Consider the following 23728-nt stretch of genomic DNA (forward strand, 5'->3'; position numbering starts at 1 on the left):
CAGCATTTTGGTAAGTTAATGTATCTGCACTTCATTAATTAAATGCAACTCATGCAGTTATGTTCAGTGAACTTAAGGGATGTTGCATTAATCCTACACAAAGTTCAATTTAATGAACACCAACTAGCTACATTAATGATGTTGGAGTTTGTTGATTGTACCCATGTTATGCTTGCTTTGTTTAAGCTAGTTAAATAAAAACAGCTTACCTGACTTTTCAAAAATAATTTGGCATGCATTAAATTTTTGCCATATCCCATCTTTAAATTTACCAGGAAGGTAAACATAAATCCAAACCAAGAAAACATTTTTTACTAACCTAAATTAGGTAAAATGTGTACAGAAAATGTACAAACCTATAATAAAGCACACCTAAGGTGACAGAAAATAGGGAAAGCTTGTTGGAAAACGTTTTACTTCAGTGGCCTTCAGTGCGTTTTAAAAAATTGAATTATGTTAGTTTAAATTTGCTGTATTTTATAACTTTAACATCACAATATATAATATCAATCCAATTAAATTCTTATTTTGTAACTAAAAAGAAAATGATTTCATAGTTGCATCCACAAAACTACCATGTAATGCAAACAACATCCATAGTTCATTTTTTGAGTGCATGATATTTAAATGAATACTGTATATGTATTTGTAATTACACGAGGTACCAAGCAACATTGTTATTAGATAATTAAAGCAAATCTTTGCATTAGAACTCGAACTTTCTGAAATGTTATGCTGTTCATCATTTATCATTTATCCCTCAGTTTCTCCTGTGTTGCTTGTCACTGACATTGAAGTTTCCTAAATCGATTTCAGTAGGAACATGCAGGAACAGTTTTGTCACTCAGTAACATTTACACAACTATTTCAATGAAAAGTAGAAACTGTACAGTACAGGATGCACATAGACACTAGAGGGTGCTACAACTGTTTCCATGAAACAATCATTTGGTATCAGCTTAATATCAACTGATCTGATAAATGTAATGCAGATCACAGATGTAATTCATAAAAAATCCACTTTTTACAGAACTTTACAGAACTAATGGATAAACTAAGTAAATTCAAAGCCAACAACATTTAAGCAATAACATTTAGTACATCTCAACAGACAAATATTTTCAATCGAGATTTAAAAGCAACTGCAGAGAAGATAGTGTTTCTGACATACACACACCTTCATGCACACACCTCCGATTAAAGTAGGCATATTCTTATGTGTATCATCACCCCTAACCATTCCACCTTCTATTTTGTTGTTCTGTTGTTCATGTTCCTTTGTGTTGTGTGTCGGTTAGATCTGCTGCTCCAGACTTCCATAAGCTGAATGAGGACGGAGAGCTGTGGCTGGTTAATCAGGGCTTAAAAGAGACCATCAGGTGTTATTGTGTTTCAAACACAAGTGTGATTTGGAGCATTACACATTTGCTTTTTCACAGTAAAGGATGTGTACTGCTGTTTCTCTACATTCGCATGTTTTCTCTCTTGATTTTATAAATGTCATCGACCTATCTGTTTATTTTCTCCAGCTGGACAGTTGGCCAGTTTGGGACATTTTCGACTACCTGTGATTCAATTGTTATGATATGGGACCTTTATTGAGTTATCAGAATTTGTTTTACAGATTGTTAGGATTCAGAATATTTACTGTCATGAAGGCACCTCTCTAATTCTAAAATAAGCTACAGTAATTTATACTAGACTTCTCTTTTTTTCTTTTACTAACCTAATTGTACGCACATAAAGTAATGGCATGTTAACTGTTGTGAAGTGTAACTCCACATGCTACCGAAATATAGCTTCAAATAGTGTTTGAAAATGTTCATGCTTTTAAGCAGCATTGTTGATGATGTACAGTACAAGCAATCCAAATATAGTGAGGAAAACTTGCGTGTTCCTGATATCTAAAAGAAGCATTGTTCATAATATTATTTGAATCAAGATCATCGATGTTGCATCTGAAACTATACCTCTTTTCTTTGAAAATGATTCTTAAGTTGCATGTGTTCAGCCCTTTAAAATGAAGCTTAAATACGCAGCAGTTAAGGCAAAGAGACTGAGCTCTGCGCTGCTGATCATATCTGCACAGCATGCTGCTGCCCTGCAACACCACACTGTGGTGACCACCTCAACTTTTCTAATTTTCTCTCTTGTTTTTCCTGACAAGTTCTCTGTTGTTTCTCTCTCTCTGTACACACTTTCCCTCTCTCTATCCTTTCTTCCTTTCTACATCTGTTTACTGGCCATGTTCCTTTTCTTTCATCCCTTTCCTCTGATCCCATATATGTTTTGTCTTTTGTGCACTCGTCCTCGTTTTTCTTCACCCTGGTCTCATCTCCCTGCTCGCCTCCTATACCCCCAGGTTACTGGAGCACCAGCTGCAGACTCAGCGGAGAAGTTACGATAGTGAGGTAGAGGCTTTACGTGGAGAACTGCAAAATGTCAAAGAGGAGAACAATCGTCAGCAGCAGCTTTTGGCGCAGAACCTCCAGCTGCCTCCAGAGGCCAGAATCGAAGCCAGTCTGCAACACGAGATCACCCGGCTCACCAACGAGAACCTGGTACGCTGAAGCACACACACGCAAAGATATTACATTGCAAAGGGGTCAGATGATACAAACATCAGACACACAATAGTGAGACCAGCTCACACGCACACTGGCAGAATTGCAAATATACAGGTAAGAACACCAACAAAGAATGAAAGGAGAAATCAGCTGAATATTTGCTCAACCAGTAAATTCCTGGAGTGACCATAATAATCATCAAACAAAGTTTAAATTTCGAAACATTTTTCATTTCCAAAGATAAAATTAATTTGCTTTAAAATCAGAGGCTTTGCTCTGTTACAATTCAGCCGTGTTCTTGCACATTGCCAAGCATTAGTCACGGATAACAAATCTATAATGGATAAATAAATCTCCCATTACAGCAAGGATGCAGCCATACTTGTGGCATTGTTTCACTGTGTTGTTGTTCAGATCAAGTTTATGGGAAGACGTCAACCAACAAACATATAAATGCAAACTATACTTATTTGACATTGTAAGCCCAGAATGACCCAATCATTTCTTAAACGTATGAGGACTTTCCATGTGAAGGGTGGGGTATTAATATAATGGATATTATACAAAAAAATGATGGATTACAGGTTTAAGGGTCATTTTGTCTACATCCAAAGCAAAAGAAACAATTAACTGAAAATGTTGATCAATAGACAGTACGTGTTTCATAGGACATGCACACCTGAGTAAAGCTTGGTTTGGTGGTTTTATCCCCACTTAGAATTTAACACACAAAACTAACTGTTTGTGTTAAACAGACACACACGCATAGCCACTCATTTGTGTGGATGGTGTCACCTGACAGGAACTCATGGCTGAGGACCCCACAGCGTCCCGAGAGGCTCGAGTCATCATTTTACGACGAATGGTTGTATGTAGAGAAAGAGTGTGTTTTCCTGCGTGTGTGTTTGCATGTGTGTAAAACTAACTGAGGTTGCGTGTTCTGAATGAAACTGCACCAGGTATCGCTCTAACTTTTTATAAGCTTCTAACTCATGGTGAAGCAGCTCTGCACCTTTTCTCTTTCCAACCAGCAAGCAAGTCCTGTGGCTTCTCTTCTTCTAAAACTTCAGTCTGCACGGCAGCTTTCATGTTAATGTAAAGTCTGTAAAAAATCCTTTAGTTTTTGATTGCTCAGTCCAGGTATAAAGCAGATCATTACAAGACCTCTACCTCCAAACATGTTGGACTGTTATTTTTTACCAGTTGAGGGCAACAGTGTGATAAAATCTGAGTCAGATTAGTCTTGCTCTTTCTCCTCAACATTTCTCTCTCTTGTCTTTTTCCTTTTTATCATCTCTATATCACTCCATCCTGTGACCTGTTTCAGGATCTAATGGAGCAGCTGGAGAAGCAGGACCGAACCATCCGCAAGCTCAAGAAACAGCTAAAGGTTTACTCCAAGAGGATTGGAGAGATGGGAGGTAAAGTATAAATCGTCCTTAAACAAAGGCTTGAGATTGACAACAGAAAAGTTTGTTAGCTTGGGCTGTTTTACCTGAATGTTGTGTTTTGTTTGTCTCCCAGCCGGTCAAACCGAAGGCCAAACCTCTCCAGGACAGATGGTGGAAGAGCCAATCCATCCCGTCAATATTCCCCGCAGGGAGAAAGACTTCCAAGGAATGCTGGAGTACAAGAAGGAGGATGAGCTCAAACTGGTGAAGAACTTGATTCTTGGTAAGAACTTGCCATAAATATCCAACAACAGATAAAAATTGGAATTTAAAATGAATGATAGTGTATTTTTCTATCTCTAAAATTCTTCTTCCTCTATAGTTGCAGTTTAACTTACATTAACACGGAAACTGTTTTCATGTATACTTTATTGTACCTGACATTCTTGTCCTCAGACTGGCTCTCAGCTAACTTGTCCTCTGTCTCCGCAGAACTGAAGCCTCGCGGCGTAGCCGTCAATCTGATCCCAGGTCTGCCAGCCTATATCCTGTTTATGTGTTTGAGACATGCAGACTATGTTAATGATGATCAGAAAGTCCGTACTCTGCTCACCTCAACTATCAACAGTATTAAGAAGATTCTGAAGGTGTGTGTTTGCGTGTGTGCGCATGATAGAAAAATATGTGTATGCACGTGCTTCTCATATCAATAAAATACAAGATTTTAAACAATCGAGTTCAGTGGTTTGGACTTGAATGTGTATGGTGATTGGTCATTACTCCATCGTGTTCTTGTTTCCTGTCAGAAACGGGGAGATGACTTTGAGACTGTCTCTTTCTGGTTGGCCAACACCTGCCGCTTCTTGCACTGTCTAAAACAATACAGCGGAGATGAGGTGAGACTGGTAGATTATTGTTGTGAAACTTTTTAGCTGATCACTCTTACAGCATTAGAAAGACATTTATAGAAATATGTTATGGATTGAAATTTGGTAGGTTTTTAAGACCTAATCTATAATAATGTTTTTAAGAAATATAATTTCTACCGTGCTTAAACAGTTTTTGTGTTGTTGTTTTTTTCCAAAACCATATCTTCCCATGTGTCACAGGCCTTCATGAAGCACAACACGACACGGCAAAATGAACACTGTCTGTCCAACTTCGACCTGGCAGAATACAGACAGGTGATAAGTGACCTGGCCATCCAGATCTACCAACAACTGATCAAATGCATGGAGAACATACTCCAACCTATGATAGGTGTGTTCAATCTTATGCAGCTGCAGTGTTGAAATCAAGGGTAAGCTCCCAGACCTGTTTTTTGGGAGTAAGCACGAGCATGAAACATACTGCGTCTGTGTTCCCTGCAGTCTCTGGCATGCTGGAACACGAAACCATCCAGGGTGTATCTGGGGTGAAGCCCACAGGTCTCCGTAAGCGGACATCCAGCATCGCAGATGAGGGCACCTACACCCTAGACTCCATCCTGCGGCAACTTGGTGCCTTCCACTCCACCATGTGTCAGCACGGTACCGACCCTGAGCTCATCAAGCAGGTGGTGAAGCAGCAGTTTTACATCATTGGAGCAGTCACACTCAACAACTTGCTGCTACGCAAGGATATGTGCTCATGGAGCAAAGGCATGCAGATCAGGTAGGAAATGTTTCTGATCAGCCTGGAGCTGAATTGCTTAGGGCTTTTTCTTTTTTTTGTGTGTGTGTCGTTGGTGCGAATCATGTCCACTTTATTGTTTGTGTGTGTTCGTGTGTGTGTAATGCAGGTACAATGTGAGCCAGTTGGAGGAGTGGCTCCGAGACAAAGGTCTGATGACATGTGGCGCCAAGGAGACTCTGGAGCCTCTGATCCAGGCGGCTCAGCTATTGCAAGTGAAGAAGAAGACTGATGAGGATGCTGAGGCAATTTGCTCTATGTGCCATGCACTCACCACTGCTCAGGTAAATCATCCTGCCCAGAGCTGCAGCTATGGATGTTGTTGTCCTTTCGGCTTTATCCCGTGAGTTCAGGCTCGCCACAGGGGACCATTTTTACCCCGGATGCAACTTCCCTTCCTGACGCAACCCTCCCCAATTTCTACCGGGCTTGGACCGGCACTGCGCCGCAGCAGCCGGGGATGGGAAACGTGATGTTGGGGGTTTAGTGTCTTGCCCAGAGACACTTCGAAATATGTAGCCGGGACTGGGGATCGAACCACTGACCCCATGGTCCTTTACCAACTGACTTACAGCAGCCCTCTCGAGCTGCAACTTTTGATAATTTTAGTAATTGTTCTATTGATTATTCTATAGATTAACTTAAGGAGTAGTGAATATATAAGAGAAAATTTAAATTACATGCTGTTATGCGTTAAAACTCTCTTAGTAAATTTAGCTATCCTTGTTTTCTGAATTGATTTGTTTGCATAAAATCAGTGGCCATACAGCCTGGTTGGGTAGTAAAAGAAAGACCACCCTTTATTTAGTTTGTTTGTTTTTCAATGCATTTTTATTCATATAAAAATGTAATGTGTTTGTAAAACAATTCTATTTTTTCCAGAACTCAAGTGGCAATGACCTACAACCATTTTGGCTTATTCCATTGATGTTAATTTCCATGATTCCAATAAATGCTGCACGTATTATTATATTTAGTTAACGAAAGTAAAAACTCTCTTTAAAGAAACACTCATCATGACAAAGTCTTCAGAGGAAACTACATACTGTAACTAAAATAAGTGACCAGAAAAGTGCACTTCTCCTTTTAATCCCGAGACACACACATTGATTCTGTTGGAGTTTCACAGTCACAGCAACTTAACCACGTTTTTTGAGCTGGGCTGATCCTAGATTTTTGACACTTTGACATTTTCTCTGGCCTGTGTCCCCTTTTCAACCTTCCCCATTGTGATTCTCTTACTCCGTTTGACAATCTGCGCAACCAAACGCGTAGAGCGCTTTTCAACAGAAATACTCCTCCATGTAAAACACAGTGCAATGTAGGTAGTTATATGAAATATTTTAGTAATCAAGTTACTCAAGGTTTTTAACCTGGTATTCAGTCCTAACAACATATTCAATCATTCATGACTTGCGCGTCTCAGCTTAGCTAATCTGTCCAATCACTTACTCAAAGCATTCTGATTTTTCTACCTCAGTCTTTCCTAAAAGGAAAAACTCTGTAACTAACTGTGGGGAAAATGTTTTAATTATGGAGTAACCTGTCTGTGTTATGTCTTTTTCCAGATTGTTAAGGTCCTGAACCTCTACACTCCGGTCAATGAGTTTGAAGAAAGGGTGTTAGTTTCATTCATACGAACCATACAGGTGATTCACTTCACTTCATTGATCACTTTCTCTATTGAATCCAAACAGTGTTTTCAGGACTTTTTTTGTACCTAAAGCATAAACGCCAGCTAATGAATGATGCATCTTGTCAAAGTTTATCTTCCAAAGTAATTGTAGTTGAGTTTACTTTATTGTAGCAAGTAACATTAACTCTGAAATGAGTCATTCATAAGACCGTTAAAGACCACACCAATAAATTTTCGTGTTGCATGTGTGTTGCATGTTTACATGTACTGTACCTGTAAGCTTACTTTTTCTGCCTTTGTATAAAGAGTACTCCTGAACAATCCTCAAGCCCCCAATAATCATAGACAAGGGTTAATGGCCAAAAAGCAACTTCAGTGCTGCACCAAGATTTCTCTAGAAACACAAGCTTGCACCATCAAAATGAATTTAAAAATTCTGCAACTTAAATGAAAGGAATGTCTGCCTGGCTGGTGGTGCAAATCTAGCAGCAATCGAAAAAAAAAATGGGGTTGACACTGGTAGAAACTTTTTTGGCATTCACTCTGTCCCAAATTTTATTTTTACCTTATATTAACTTTTTTCATCTCCTTGCCTCTCTTTTTTTTTTCCCTTCAGACTCGTTTGCGAGATCGTTGTGAGAGTCCTCAGTTGTTGATGGATACAAAGATGATATATCCTGTCACCTTCCCATTCAGCCCTTCTTCTCTTGCCCTGGAAACGATCCAGATCCCTAGCTCACTCAACCTGGGGTTCCTCACCCGTGTCTAAACCGCATCACCACAGGACGTCTTTGAGCCCTGCAGAGTGTTTTTTTTAGCTTTCTGGCCAGTAGAATTGCGAGCCACAACACCACTGGCCCCAAATGATTTTCACCAATTTCACAATGCCCTATAATCACAAGAGCAATGAATATAAATTCGGAGCATCATATTCTTAAAATAAATAAAGAAAGTAACGTTTAGTTTTACCACAAAAAAAAAATCATTAATTGAAATTTAATGGGATCCAGTTGTCCTAAATATCTCCAGTCCAACGCTGGACAACACACAAATCCCACCACATGCTGAGCTTTCAGCATGAATCTGTACAGAATCTACACATGCACGCCTACACATAGGGACACCTACTCTATTACAAAAACGCAAAGCACTGCTTGTATAAATGCCTGCCTGTCAGAGAAGCCACAGGGTCAGATCAATGCCTCAAGTACTCGCTCTCCATCAGCACCTGGGTGGGTCTTAGAGACAGGAACCCTGGTTACTCCTGCTCCCTCCTCTTTGTTTCATCTAGTGGTTAAGGTGGTCATTTTTGTCATTGTCTTGTTCTCCACTAAGAATGTCTGTATCGTGACAGCAGGCCCAAAAGGAGGTGGTAAGGACTAATGAAAAGGAATAGTGTGACAACGTGTATTCAGTTTTAAGTAAATTCTCTAGTATGCAGCCAGTTGAATGATACTGAGGATTCCAATGTTAGCTCTCTCCACCCCATGTTGCGGCTTCAGGCTTCAAATTTTGTCATGTTAACCTCTGACCACAGTCAAGCCAAGACAAAACTCATCATCTGTATGATATTTATTTATACATATATAAATATATATAAATATGGATAATATATATCACATATTTTATTTATGGCATTTACCCCCCAGCTTCCCTTTATAAGGCTATAAAGTTTTCTCTTTGAAGAAATGTGTCCGATATGAAGGGTGGGACCATCATTTCCCAAGATCAGCAGCTTTATGAAGACAGTTTTAGTTTTGTCCATTGTAGCCTATTTATGTCAATAACAGATAAATTATGTAGTATAGTTTCACGAGAGCCGGCACAGTTATTATTTGCTAGGTCACATCTTAACTTTTGAAATTGTTGTAATATCCTGCATTGCTGGTAGAAAAGCATGTAGCATGTGTTTTAAGTGAAGGATTTTGAAGGTACAAGGTTAACTCTGCCATGGGTTGAACCTGCTACAATCTATACGGTTTACAGCTGTGACCAGAGCTGAGCGACACAGGAAATATTCACACAACTATATAATCTCCATACAGTACTAACACGGACATACTTGCTTACTGCTTATCACCAGGGGGTTTTACTCCTAGTGCTTTCTCATATTTACTTGTCTTCTCTGGTCACAGCTCTAGTCAGAGTTTTGAAAATGTTTCACTTATGTCACTGTTTGTCATATTTACTTCTGTATCGTCATATTCTCGTGATTATGTGCATTGTAAAGCCATGTGTCACTGTGCAGAGTCTAGTTAGAAGCAGTTTATCTGAAGTTGGTTTCGGAGCATTTGCCTCAGCTATGTCCAGCTTTACAACAATGAATTCTCACACTAACATGAACTGCCGTTTTAGTCTTCCTTCCCGTCTATGCCTTTTTGTTCAGTGGCCAAGACAGCACAATTAAGCTGCTTTGTAAGGCTGAGGGCAATCACTATGGGCACAGTCTGGTATAAAGTGAACAGCATGTGCTACTGTTGCTGCTTCTTCCTTCATATAGCCGTGTGGGTTTGGCTTTTTCAGCATTGCCAGTTACAAGAATTTAACCCACATGCTACTGCTTTTCCTTTTATTTATTTTTTTGACATAAAACCTCAGTATTGTCATTGGATGAGTGTCAGGCAATCTGCCCAAGTTGTTACAAAAAGTTCTTTGTCTGTATTAAATGTATCATCGCTGCCTTGTGTTTAGCACTTTTGGTTTACCTTCTGTTGTGCTGTTGGTATTAGCTTTCTACCAAACTTGCCTCTTACCTACACATGAACCTTATTTTGCCTAAAGACCTTATCCCTTAACCAATAAGATTCAGTTTGATAGAATTTTTTTTTTTTTTTTTAAGGTGCTTACATATCCAGGAGATTGTCATTGGTAACCAAAACTCAACTTGGTACCTTTCATTGTATTTTTTATGTTGTGAAAGTTTGGTCATTTCCGCCAGTCAAACTAATTAAACAAAATATTTTACAATAGCAAGGAGCCAGGGAAGCACAGCACGTTTATCAAGTAACTTCACTTCACTTCACTTCAAGTATCTTACTAAATGCCATTAAGGAGACCACTCTTACAGAAACAAATGACATATGAAAACAAATTGTAAATGAAATGAAAAGATGTTGACATGTTAAGTACAGTAGTTAAGTGTTGCAGACTTGCATTTACATTCAATGTCCATATGCTCCTATTGGGACCATGTCAGTCACTCTGCCTCTCGATATGTTGTTTGGATTAATAAGTAGTCTGTTTAAAGAGCCTGAAATCAGGAGGCACTAGAAAGAATTGATCAACCATATGAATGTTAAAGTGTATCATGATTTTAGCTGCACATTGTGGTTAAAGCCTTATCTGAATTGTTATCTGAATGACACACACACACACACAAAACATATATCAGCATTTGTTACGTCAGTGCAGTTTGTTCTTTTTCCAGTGTAAAGTGAATATTAATTGTTAAATTGTGATCATTTTTATTTTGACATCTTTCTACTACAGCTGGTTTCACAGATGGGTTGCTGTCAAAATGCACTTTTTAAACATTGCAGAGGAAGTTAAATGAATAATAGATAGATATGGACTGTAAAAGGAGATACTTAAGAGCTTTTTCCCTCTTTGATTTCTCCTGTGGCCCGTTAAGCCTCCTCCACCACATTCCCTGTATAACTGGATGCTTCCTTTTCTTATTTAGCCAAGTTTATTTTTCTTCCTGTTTCACCGAAACTATCAATTAATGGAAGCCAGAGATGAGAAGTCATACAGAGTTTCAACGATGCAACACCAGCCTTCTCAGACTATCCTTGTGGGCAGATGTATTGACTGTGGGAAAGCTGACCTTGGTTCACAGAAGCAGAAATCTACATGTTCATTCACTAAGTTATGTTGTTGAGTCGAGCTGCAGCATCTTGTTCTCCTGGGCTTCTCTAGGGCTCTCAAACAGGAGAAAATGTCCTTCCTTCACTCTGCATTGCATCAAGGAGAGAGTTGGTTGTATGATATGATGTAGACATTATAAATTACCATTGTTCTTATCAGCACTAGCGGTAAGTGTGCCATTTTAAAAATTGTTGAAAACAAAATATATCATCACCTCAGCTGTTGTAGTACTGGAGTAAAATTGCTGAAGCCAGTACCAAAACGTTCCCTATCTTAAACCCATGTGTACATTTGACAAACTGGACTGTTTGTAGTTCCTGGTAGCTGTGCTTAGTGAATGTGTTCACTGTTAAGAAACTTGGAATAAATTGTCAAATCTGTTAAAGTAAAATAAAAGAATTCAGCACTGTCTGATTGTGTGTGGGAGATTTTTTTCCCTCATTCTTTAAAATTCTGAAACACTTGTGAAACAAATTAGCTTAAAAAATACTCAAATCTAGTATTAGTAGCTGATCACTTAATAGCATGATTCTGTAAATAGTTTTTCCCTCCTGCTATTTTAGAGGCATAAAAACTACAGACAATAGAATTAATGGATTGTATACAGTTGGATTACACAATTGTGATCACAGCATTAACGTGTAAAAGTGTGCAAAATAATTAAAATTAGTTGTATAAACACTGAAAAACTGTAGTCCCTAAATTTATTTGGACTGGGAACGTAACCTTCCAGGCGTTATGCTGCAGGGACATATGAAACATGAAGGTAAAAGCAGAGACGCGGCTTTAACACTTCACTAAGAAGCTTACCGTTCCCCCCCGTCTTTCACCGACAATCCTCTTCACTGGAAAAACTCAACTTAGATCTCCGCAGACAAACACCTGCTCTACAGAGAGAAAAGGTCCTTCTAGTGAGGTAAGATTTGGCATTTGCCTTTTATACAGCTGCTATTTGTGAAAATGTGATGTATTTAAATATAGAAATTTAAAAAGAATATATGGTATGTGTGTAAAAAAAAAAACAGTTTGACAGAGCATATTGTTTGCAGTTTTTGCTAATGCCCAAGGCAAGTCATGTGTTTCCTACAATTAAAATATGATAATATCCTAAAACCTAATTGAAAAGGTCACTGATGCTGAAAAGGTTTGGTGCCCCTTCAAGCAAGGATGAATCAAAATACAATGGGCCATGGTAAGATGGTGTCTTGGGATCAGTCTCATAATAAGGATGTAGGTTTCTGACATTTTTACAAAATGCAGCAGAACGAAGTGATTAAAATGACAAGTCACTGTTTTGCCTATTGATAGATTAAAATTTATGTTTATAGTGGCAAAGTGATGATTAGGAACTAAACTAAACAGCACACATACCAGAGTGATAAAGATTTAGATTTGTGAAATAAATGAGCGTATTTAGTTGTTTTTAGCTGTTTATCATGTGCTACATTATTATTCTGAGTGTGTCCTGGATGTGTGCAGCTCCCAAAATAGCTGTGCAGCACTCAGGATCAGGCTGGAGTAGATTACTAACTACTTATCTCCAATGCACCCCCCCCCCCCCCCCCCCCCCCCCCCCCCCCCACACACACACACACACACACACACACACACACACACACACACACACACACACACACACACACACACACACACACACAAACAAACAAACAAACAAACAAACAAACAAACACAAACAAACAAACACTGCTCATAAAGTAAAAATACTAATACTTTTTGTTTGTGAATATATGCATTCGTGTGCGTGTTTTCCCACAGGTGTGTTGGTGATCATCTGCAGCCATGTGTGACCAAACATTCATGGCGGCCACTTTTGGCCCCTGTGACAGCTGTGGGAACCCCAGTCCTCTAATGAACATCTACATTAAGAGCGAGGCCATCAACTACTGCTCCTTCTGTGTGGAATTGGTGCGTGATGTTTTCCTTCCTTTCAACCAGTAAAAGTGTTGTCAGTATCACAGCGTGCAGCATCTGCTGAACTGAGGACAAATCACATGCAAACAAAACTGCACGTGAAAATGATTGTGGCTTGATTACGTGAATTGAAATGTGAATTGGGCTGAAATGTTTGCATTTCCTACCCTGGATATTTAAAGATGTCGGTGTTTAGTACTGGTCAGCATGAGGTCAGTGTGCAGCTGGTCCAACACCAGGAACTGATACATTCATATGTTGCGCTATAATTAGTCAAATGAAAACAAAGAGTATATAAAATCACCAGAATTGCAGCTAAACAATCAGTTTTTCTTTTACAAATTTGGGTAAATGTGAACTCTAAAGCAACGGGACTGCGTGCGTGCGCGTGTGAGTGTAGAGGACAGGGGGGCTGGGCAGAGAAGCGGAGCGTGACCGCGCGCCGGCATCGCTAAGGCGCTCGCGGACAATTTCGGCACAAACCCCTGACCACAAAAACACCGTCGTCCTGTCCTATCTCTCCCTGCGGCCCCTCTGCTCCCCCCTACGTTCTTTCCTCTTTGTTTTAAAGATGGCCTATCAGGAGCTCCAGAGAGGGGAAACCCTGGAGAAACTGAAGAGCGAGAGCGAGACTCTGAAGAAGAAGCTGGAAGAGGAGCGGAACAAGCTGAACGACGTGGAGTGTAAGTGACCTGGACACTGACTAGTTTTACCGCGTTAATCTTTAGCTGTTTCACTTCTACTTCTGACGAGACCGCACAGCTCAAACAGAGGACGCACAGATTTACGCTAACGTTTCCCACATCCAGGCTGAATGGAAGGTCTTTTCATGCAGCCCACTTTACGATTTAATGCAACAGTAGTTCGACTGTTTACAAAGGTTCTTTCATCAGAAGTAACAAACATGGTCAAGGAGTATTAGAAAACACTTTGCACCCTAATTATACATTGTACTTGTAGTTGACTTGAATTTTTCACTGTTGTCACTGATGCATGGGCTCCTGGACTTGGCCCCCACTTGTGGATACAGACTCCCTGTGGTCATTGTACAGTACATCACTTTGCATGCACTTTTCACTCTTCATGGCCATTTTTGTGCCATAGCAGATCTATTGACTTTCCAGCAACAAATGGTATCATTCACTTCAAACAAAACCTCTACAAACCAAAAGGTAACCTCTCCAAGACCCCCAGGACCCTGGATGGTAATAGGCCCATTCAGTAGTGTGTCTAACCCTTATAGTGTTTCTTGCAGTTTACTGTACTCACTAATTACACTGCACTGTGTTTACCTCAGTGCACCAGTTGGCTGAGAAGATTGAGGAGGTCGGTGCTCTCTCCATTAAGACCAGACGTGTGCTGAAGGGCCATGGGAACAAGGTGCTGTGTATGGACTGGTGCAAAGACAAACGTCGTCTGGTCAGCTCATCTCAGGTACACGCACAAGCAGATGTGATATGGAGTATTAAGGCAGTTATAGTGAATTCCTGGTCATTATTACTATGAATGTATGACGGTGTGTCAACTTTGCTGACTGTGTTTATCTAATAAAGGCTTACAGTAAAGTATTTTTCATTTAATGCTATGTATCTTTCTCTCATCTAGGATGGAAAAGTGATTGTCTGGGATGGCTTCACTCTCAATAAGGTCAGTGGAGGTCTCTGTAGTGCTTTTGCCCATGAGTAAGAGAGTGTGGAAATTTCTCTCTAATAAGTGACAATAGATCAAATCTCTGTTTACCATAAGCTTGAAATGCTTTTGAAGAAAAAATTACTACATATATTTGCAAAGTGGGATTTTGCTTTATGACTGAATTGGGATATGAAAGGATATTATGTATTATACTACTGTAGTTTTTGTTTTTTGTTAGCACTAGCACAAAAGTCAGAATCACATATACATTGTGGATATTTTCATATAATGGCCATGTTATTGTTTCACCTTTATATCACATTTGTCGAGCACATTAGTTGAAATGCACTAAATACTGTACTACACAGTCACATTTAGTCTTAGCAAACATAGAAATCAGAATTAAAAAAAACTATATGATTGCAATGGTAATACTAATGTATTGCAAGGACACTTTCTTTGTGTTTTGTGTATCTCAGCAGAAATTTAATTTAAGCTTTAAACCTCAGTAATGTTATTCATCATAAATCAAAAGGGCTATGTTATATGCCAGTCCAAATGAGGGAAATGCATTTGTACAGACTGACTGTCTTCTGCAGTTTTTCTTTTTTATAAATGCTCAGATGTGTATGTTTTCTTCACCATATGTATTGGTGTTGAGCGGGTAGGTGGGTCCTATATACCTCTGAGAGAAAGGGTGGAAATGATGAAGATTATCTGTCCATCTGTCCCCTGTAATGACCAAGAGTGTGTTTATGTGTCCACTTGAGTGCATTTTAATGGTATCCAGCATTCAGTCTCGTGCAACCATTATGTCTCTTAATGAAGCAGACTAATCCACACTGAACATAATCTTTATTAATATACACCACATCCAGATTTACTGCAGCTGTGTGTGTCACCGTCTGTGTGAAAGAGATCAAAGAGAAGTTTCTTTCTTAAGAGCACTGAATTGCAACAAACGTCCTATTTGTGTGTGTGTTTGTGTGTGTGTGTGTGTGTTACAGGAGCATGGGATGTCCCTACCCTGCACATGGGTTATGGCGTGTGCTTATGCTCCCTCAGGTTGTGCTGTGGCATGTGGGTGAGTACACATGATTTTTTTTTTTCCCTCTTTTGTTTTATCATATTCAGTTGACAGGTGTTCAGTCCAATAGTGAAAAAAACTATAACTTTACTCATAAGTTAAATAATATATTTCTTTAAAGTCTTAAAGAAATATTACCTTTTCTAGGAACAGTAACACTGAATTTCATCAATAATTTAAATTGCCTTCCAAATGACTTCCTGCTCTTCCTTCTTAAAGATATTTTATAATTGAAACTCATGCTAAGTCAGATGACTGTGTATAATAAATGTTTCTATTGCCAAGAAGCCCTAAATTAGATCTCGCTAGGTACATTTATTATTTGATTGTGAGTGATAACCAAAAACCACTACATGTCCCTCCCACTGGTACTGATATTATTCAACTTGTTTTTTTCCTCCACAAGTGGATTAGATAACAAGTGCTCAGTAATCCCTCTGTCACTGGACAAAAATGAAAACTTGGCTGCAAAGAAGAAATCAGTTGCCATGCACACAAACTATGTGTCAGGATGCACCTTCACCAACTCTGACATGCAGGTAAGGACCAGTTTAATGCCTTGTGACCACCTGGAAAAAACATACACGACCCTTTTGCATTTTTTGCGAAGGATTCAAAACATTTTATACCAGAGCAAAATGTATCGTTTAAAAAAATGTGTAGGTACTTGTACTCAATTTGAGAGTTTTTCACACACACACACACACACACACACACACACACACACACACACACACACACACACACACACACACACATATATATATATATATATATATATATATATATATATATATATATATATATATATATATATATATATATATATATATATATATATATATATATATATATATATATATATATATATATATATATATATATATATAAATACAGACACACACACTAATCAATCACAACATTAAGTACACCTATGCAATTTAATGCAATCCAATACAGTGGCTCTGCCTTGAATTCTATTTTTACAAGGTTATAATTTCTCTGCTTTTAGGGTAGTACAGTCATGCTGGAGTTCATTATAAGAAGAGAGGATTCTAATGTTTTGGCCACCTCTTCCATTTAATAGGGTGGTCAATACATTAGAAGCATTTCTCTTTATAATGCACTCCACCTTATTACGTTTTTAACAGACACTTCTGCTGCATGTTAATGAGTCAGCATCAATTAGTCTTTTTTTTCAAACAGGAAAGAAGGCAGACAGGGACAGAATTCAAAGAACGTGAAGGACATGGTCTGAAATATTTGGATTTAATAATTTGTTATACTCTGGCCCATAGTGATGTAAAGGAGCACAATAAGGCTGGAGGTGAGAAAAGGACCGGGCGGGAAAAAAAAGAGAGGATACAGATGGCAGGGCTTAGAAAGGGCCAGAACAGAGACGAGGGTGAGGGTCCTCTGTCCTGGATGTATTAATAGACACTGTGTGGCTTTTATCTAGTAAAGATTGCAGCACACGTCTCCTCTCTCATGCTGCATCTCATGCTCAAAGATGTGTGTGCACATGAACACACTGTCAGGCTCTCAGCCTTTATACCATTAAATAGACTTGTAAGCACAAAGCTGTGGACCACAATAAGGGCTCAGTAAAATGTACGGAGAAGCTCACAAAAGACTCCACATTTTCAAGCAGCCCTCAAGTCTGCTAATAAAAAGGATGACGTAAAGCTGAGAACTACATGTAAGCGGTGCACTGCTCTTGCAGAGACATGTCAGTTATGCATTTTGAAGCTTTTTGATTAAAGATGTTAACATTTTTGATCACTGAGTAATTTAATAAACCATCTGCACGTACTGCATGGTAACGTGCAGGTGGTGCCAGTCAAAATATGACTGATGCAAAGTGTGTGTTTGTCAGTAATTGTAGCTTACTGATAATTGCATTCATGTTGAAACTGGAGCTACCTCTCAGTGTGGACAAGATGTAGTGTGCTTTTGTGCCTGAGGTCAGCCAGCGGAGCTCTCTAATCCAGCAGCCAGCAGAGATCTTTGATCTTCTCTGCCCATAATCTGTTTTTGCATTCGCTGAAATTTTTACATTTTCTATTTTTTCTATTGCATTTGAAAACACAGCGGACAGAGAAAGGTTTCTTTATTAGTGAGGAAGTGCAGGTGGTTAACTTTTTGTATCTGTTTTTAGAATCTTTATTGTTTATCATTGAGTACATATACGTGTTACAATGAAATTTGTGCTCTGTATTTAACATCATCCCCTTCTGGGGAGCAGTGGGCAGCCAGAGGAAATCTCAGGGAGCTTGTGCTGAGTATCTCACTCAAGGACATACCTGGGATTTGAACCAGGAGACTTCTGTATCCCTCCGACTAATCCACCAGGCCACTAGAAATAAGTGTCTGTGCGTATGTTTGCCTTTTTGTGCTTTTTGCTTTTAAGCTTTTTGCAGTCTTTACCTTTACTGGAAATCTAAATAGTGAGGAAGCTGCTACATGGTATATGCTGAAACATTCGTCCAATAAGGCTCCAGTTTTTTGGTTTCAAGTTTTGTAAAACACAAGTAAAATTGGGAAATGAAAGTGTAGACAAAAGCCAAAGTCATGTATGACATAAACTCAAAAATACCCAACATTATTTAATCTGTTTTGTGGGTTTTAATTTCAATAATGTTTTATAACATAAATTAACATAAATTATCTGTTTACATTTTCTTTTTTGGCACATAATTTATTTTATAACCATTCATGCTACAGAGGATTGAGACAAAGCTAAATGAGATACAAAATATTGTCAACATGTATGTCTTGCCCTTATTATATATATATATATATTTACTTTGGACTGGAATTGCTTTTATGTTTTATTAATATTAAAGGAATAAATTTGTTTTTTGTACATCTGTTACATACTGTAGGTGTTTCATGCACATGTGGAGGTTCATTCGTCCATGTATGTGTGCGTTTTTATTAGATCTTGACCTGCAGTGGCGATGGCTCATGTGCATTGTGGGATGTTGAGAGCGGGCAACTGCTGCAGAGCTTCCATGGTCACACAGCCGATGTGTTGTCCCTGGATCTCGCCCCATCTGAGACTGGAAACACGTTTGTGTCTGGGGTAGGAGATAATGTGTGCAGAAACTTTTCATGTAATTACCAAATGTTTGGCCAGTCCACATAAACTTAAAAGTTTGTTTTAGGGTTTGGAATGGTTTTTAGACTTTTGGTTACAATTAGGTTTAGGTTAAATTAATTCTGATGGTTAAAGTTAAGGTGAAAGGGGCTAGGGATTGTATTATGATTTAGTGCACTCACATCTATATATTGGCATGGCTGTGTCTGTGTTATCAGGGCTGTGATAAGAAGGCGCGTGTGTGGGATATGCGCTCTGGACAGAACATTCAGTGTTTTGAAAGCCACGAGTCCGACATCAACTGTGTGAAGTGAGTTCTCTGATTAAAACCCGCTGTATCTTTTATTTATTATATCTAATAGCATGTCCAGTGCAGTACAAATGAAAGGTAAGAAACCTAGAAATACATTCAAATAATAAAGGGGAAAAATATCTCATTTAATTATTCTTTTGTCCAAACAATTAATACATTAAATTACAATGAATACAATAATGTGGCTGCCTTTTACCTGCTGATTTACTAATTTTCACATAGGATATTAGTTTGTTAATAGTTTATGGATTATACGTTTACTTGACTGAATCATTTGTGGCGCAGCTTCTAAGTGCCACTATCCATAAACATCCAAGCAAATACCTAGGCTGTTATTTTAATGAGAAACATGCTCAGGTGTTTCACTAATACTAGTTGTTCTTGTCCCAAAAAGATTGCGAGTTGGACTATTTCTATAATTTGCACTGCTTCTGTCCATTATTGCTTTAAAGCTGGGTGATTGTGGGTGAAAAGTCGTAGTTAGATTTTTCAGTGCTCTCTTCAAAGTAACAAATTTGTTGTCCTCTAACAGTCAAAAGATCAATGGCTTTCGGCCTGTCCCTTCAAGGGTTTCCACGGCAAAACATTTCCAGCTTGTGGATTTGGCATGCGTTTTTACACAAGATGCCCTTCCTGCAACAACCCTCCCATTTTTATCCGAGTGGCTCGGCAAATCTATGGCCTTCTGCATCCCAACCCAATGCTCTACCACTGAGCCACCAGGCCACCTTTGCTGTCCTCTAACATTACTAAACATTATACATTACTTTTATTGCCTGACTCCTACAATTCTTTTGTAACTTTACCCACACCACCTTGCTTTTTGTATAATGTCTTTATAACAAGAAGAATTTTGCTGCCTTTAAATGTATTTGTCTTAGTAGATTAAGTTTTTCATTGTATAAATAAAGTTTTTCAATCAGTGCAACTGGATTAATCCCCAAAGTTGAAAGTAAAAACAACATAATCTTACCCAAGTTGTTGTTTTTTTTGTTGTTGTTTTTTTTAGTCATTTGGGTGCTGCAAAATATCTGATGCACCTTCGGTTATGTCTGTTGTAGGTACTACCCCAGTGGAGATGCTTTTGCTTCAGCTTCTGATGATGCCACAGTGAGTCACATCATATACCCTAATAATCTTTTTGTCACAGCATGTTGTGCAAGACTGATAAAGTAACATTAATCAGATAAGAAGTAAATGCAACACTGTTAACAGAATATCAAATGGCCTGTTACCACACCATATTGTATGTCCTGTTTTGTGCTGCTTCTCAGTGCCGTTTCTATGATCTGCGAGCTGACCGGGAAGTAGCCGTCTACCAGAAGGACAGCATTATATTTGGTGCTTCCACTGTGGACTTCTCTCTAAGTGGTAAGGAGTGAGTTTGTAAAGCTGAATAATTGAATAAGTTGAATATTTATGTGTCAGATGTGTTATAACTACAAAATAATGGATATACTGTATTTATGACCTAAAAAACACTTTAATCTTAGACTTTGGGAAAGTATAAGCGTTTCCACAAAATGTTATAATTTTTAATGTAAATACAACTACAATGGTAGGTACAGCTACAAAAGTAAGCGAACTATTTGCACTTTCCTGGTTTTCTGCATAAACTGGTCATGTAATATGATTTGATCTTTACCAAAGCCACAAATATCAATCTGACAAATGACAGTCATCATCTTTCATGTCTTTATTGAACACACACATTATGGGTAATGCTGACACTTGGCTCCTGGTGTCACAAAAATTCAACCTGTGTCAGGTTTTACAATCAATGAAACAAGAATAAAGGTGTGATTTAGAGCTACATTAACTTGTAAAAAAACAGTATCAGTGAGCTATTCACTCTGTTTGTTTGTTTATCTCTGAATCTGGTGAAAGTCAGATCACATTTCATGAGCAATTTATGGAGAAAAACCAGGAAACTGCAAATAATTCACCTAACTTTCCATTTCACTGTACATTTAGTGTTCTACAGAAACATTTAATCAGTATCTCACAATTTCACAGTTTGTTATTTTCATTTTTGTTAAAATCCCAACTTCCTCACTTATGTACTTTTTTCTGTATCGTCCAACTCTAAGGACGTCTGCTTTTCGCTGGTTACAATGACTACACTATCAATGTGTGGGATGTTTTAAAAGGAACTCGCATCTCCATCCTGTTTGGTCATGAGAATCGTATTAGCAGAGTCCGTGTGTCACCTGATGGCACAGCACTCTGCTCGGCCTCATGGGACAGCACCTTACGGGTGAGCAGGAGTTTCCCCACAATGACTTAGTAAAGACTTCACTATTTAGCTGTAGCTTTTTTTAACAAAGAGTCTGTTACGGTAAATGAATCTGTAATCTACCATGTAGGACTTCATACTTAGATATATAAACAAATAACAGGATACATATACTCTGTATATACTGTATTAAAGTATGACTGTTTTAAACCTATGGATAAAATCAAGTGAATTCCTGAATTGAAGTTTTGTCATAGATAAGTGTAAAGAATCGAAGCAGTTCTAATCCTATCCATGTGTCAATCATGCTGGTCTGATAAATTGAGATTTTTTTTAAGTTATGTTTCGTTACTTCCTTGTAACTGAATGAAGAAGATTCTAGTGTCAGTTAAGATCTGAAACCAGGACTTTAGTGTAACATCGATACGTTTCTTTTCTAAAGATAAATCTATGATAAATGCAGAAACTCTCCACTCAGCCCTGTTTCCTTTTTTACAGACATAAGAGGTGTTGTGCATGTTGAAATTGTTGAGATATTTAGCACTACTTAAAATTGTATTTTAAAAATCATAGTTAAACTACTATTTTTAACACTCTGTTCTCACTTATCTCATCCAGATCTGGGCATAGAGACTTTTTAATGGTTGTGATTCAGCGGAGACAGCACCAGCAAAATGTGACTGCAAAACCTTCAAGTCCATCCATGAAATCAACAATACTTCACTGCCACAGATAAACTTGAAATAATCAGATTTGCATTGCTAATATTTAACTAATAAGTAACTGGTAGCCTGATGATTAATATTGTGTAAATATGTTAGAGGATTTTTTAAAATTAATATTATAACAAAAAATTGTGTGAAGAGCCACCAGACCTGTAGAGATCAGCAGCGTGTGACTGCTCTGCATGTAGCTCCACAGCCAATATTAATTGATTTAATTCCAATTCCTGAGAGAACCACACCCGAATTAACATTTGTCTAGAATGATGCTGTAGGTCTTCGCACTGTGTCATTTCTGTCCTGGCACTGCCAGGATTATCCAAGGATAGACAACTAAAATGTAACCTTACATTTTTCTTTTTTAAGAAGCCTCAATTTTTCAACTTCAACAGCTTCAATCTGTTTCTTTTAATAATATAAAGATGATTTTAACTGGGGCTTGTTTGTTTTTGCTTTGGGGGGCACATTTTATATTCTTTGAGTGGCAGACCAGGGTCTCACAAACTGTTTGCTCTCTTTCTATTAACCCACACAGTCCTGACAAACCTTGGTGGGAACCTCAAATGCCGATTTAGTTGTGAAGCAAACTTAAAGCATGTTGTTTGCCACTGCACATAAAAGCAATGTGACATGTCTCTACATAAAGACAATGCGACAGAATGTCAAGAATTTAAAAGATCAAATGATTTTAACCAATTGTGCCACAATGACTTTAATCTGCTGCACCCTACCAGCACAAAGGTTGACCTAGATTTAATGCCAATGGCTGAAATTTGCATTTCTCCTACTCCATGGTAGGGAGAAATGTAAATGTACTGAGACATGATTTTTCTGTCACTGTGAACTTGTGATTAAGTGACTGGAGCACCAGCGTGTTTGGACCAAAGAGCAGTGAAGAGTATCGTGAGGGAACGCTTGATTACAGCATGAATCCAGTACAGTTATTACGTTTTGTTTGTTTTTATCATTGAGGGTTCCTTCAGTTTCACTGGCAGCATTTGGTCATATCAGAACTGTAGCAGCTGTCACCCCAAAATGTCCTGTAGTTGTGTTTTTAAGGAATCAAATGAATAATGTAAAAACCGACTGATCTCTGCTGTGTGGGAAAAAACAAATCTCTGAAATGTCACTTAACATTCTCATGTTGGATTATTTATACTAAAAATAGTTGTGGAAATGGATGTGCTTTTGTTAGTTTAATTTGCAGAATTACCAACTGCCTGTTAAAACTTTAAAACTATTTAGTAAACCACTGGAAATGTCAAGTGTGCATTTATTTGTGTCAAATACTCTTACTAATGCAGATTCCATTGATGTTAGTCTGCAGACTTTTACTCTGCAACACTGATGCAGCTTAAAATGAATGCGCACTTGATTGTTCAGACTTGTTGACTTGTCATACTGTTGAAACAGTATGACATTTTATCACCATGGCATTAGGAAACAAATGGTAAACAAAGGCTGTCAGGATACACCTGAAAAACGAAATAAAAACACAATGAACTTACAAATACTGACCAAAAATGTAAAGTATATACAATATGTATCTAATGAAATAAAGCATGCAAAAACTC

General features: G+C 38.3%; 2 protein-coding genes across 6 annotated transcripts in view; both read left to right on the top strand.

The window, feature by feature from the left end:
* The window catches only part of myo5aa (myosin VAa), a 50249-nt gene extending 38706 nt beyond the window's left edge, over positions 1 to 11543 (top strand). For 3 of the 5 annotated variants that reach the window (XM_067495331.1, XM_067495328.1, XM_067495330.1), the window contains 11 exons: positions 2363 to 2561; positions 3370 to 3435; positions 3895 to 3988; positions 4092 to 4241; positions 4451 to 4605; positions 4765 to 4854; positions 5068 to 5218; positions 5329 to 5611; positions 5739 to 5913; positions 7198 to 7278; positions 7882 to 11543. In XM_067495331.1, the coding sequence (XP_067351432.1) occupies positions 2363 to 2561; positions 3370 to 3435; positions 3895 to 3988; positions 4092 to 4241; positions 4451 to 4605; positions 4765 to 4854; positions 5068 to 5218; positions 5329 to 5611; positions 5739 to 5913; positions 7198 to 7278; positions 7882 to 8034 (1597 nt within the window). In that variant the 3' untranslated portion in view covers positions 8035 to 11543. Of the gene's footprint in view, positions 1 to 1298; positions 1380 to 2362; positions 2562 to 3369; positions 3436 to 3894; positions 3989 to 4091; positions 4242 to 4450; positions 4606 to 4764; positions 4855 to 5067; positions 5219 to 5328; positions 5612 to 5738; positions 5914 to 7197; positions 7279 to 7881 lie in introns of all 5 variants that reach the window. The other 2 variants (XM_067495332.1, XM_067495329.1) reach the window with 2 other exon arrangements.
* A 365-nt stretch (positions 11544 to 11908) lies between these two features.
* On the top strand, positions 11909 to 23728 carry gnb5b (guanine nucleotide binding protein (G protein), beta 5b). The gene is made up of 13 exons (XM_067495333.1): positions 11909 to 12048; positions 12909 to 13058; positions 13636 to 13747; positions 14362 to 14498; positions 14670 to 14711; positions 15704 to 15780; positions 16190 to 16322; positions 18725 to 18868; positions 19102 to 19193; positions 20258 to 20306; positions 20471 to 20567; positions 21287 to 21453; positions 22051 to 23728. Exons 2-13 carry the CDS (start codon positions 12933 to 12935, stop codon positions 22060 to 22062), a joined length of 1188 nt encoding a protein of 395 aa, XP_067351434.1. The 5' UTR covers positions 11909 to 12048; positions 12909 to 12932; the 3' UTR covers positions 22063 to 23728.

The sequence above is a fragment of the Channa argus genome, chromosome 2, assembly GCF_033026475.1.
Source record: "Channa argus isolate prfri chromosome 2, Channa argus male v1.0, whole genome shotgun sequence".
Taxonomy (NCBI): domain Eukaryota; kingdom Metazoa; phylum Chordata; class Actinopteri; order Anabantiformes; family Channidae; genus Channa; species Channa argus.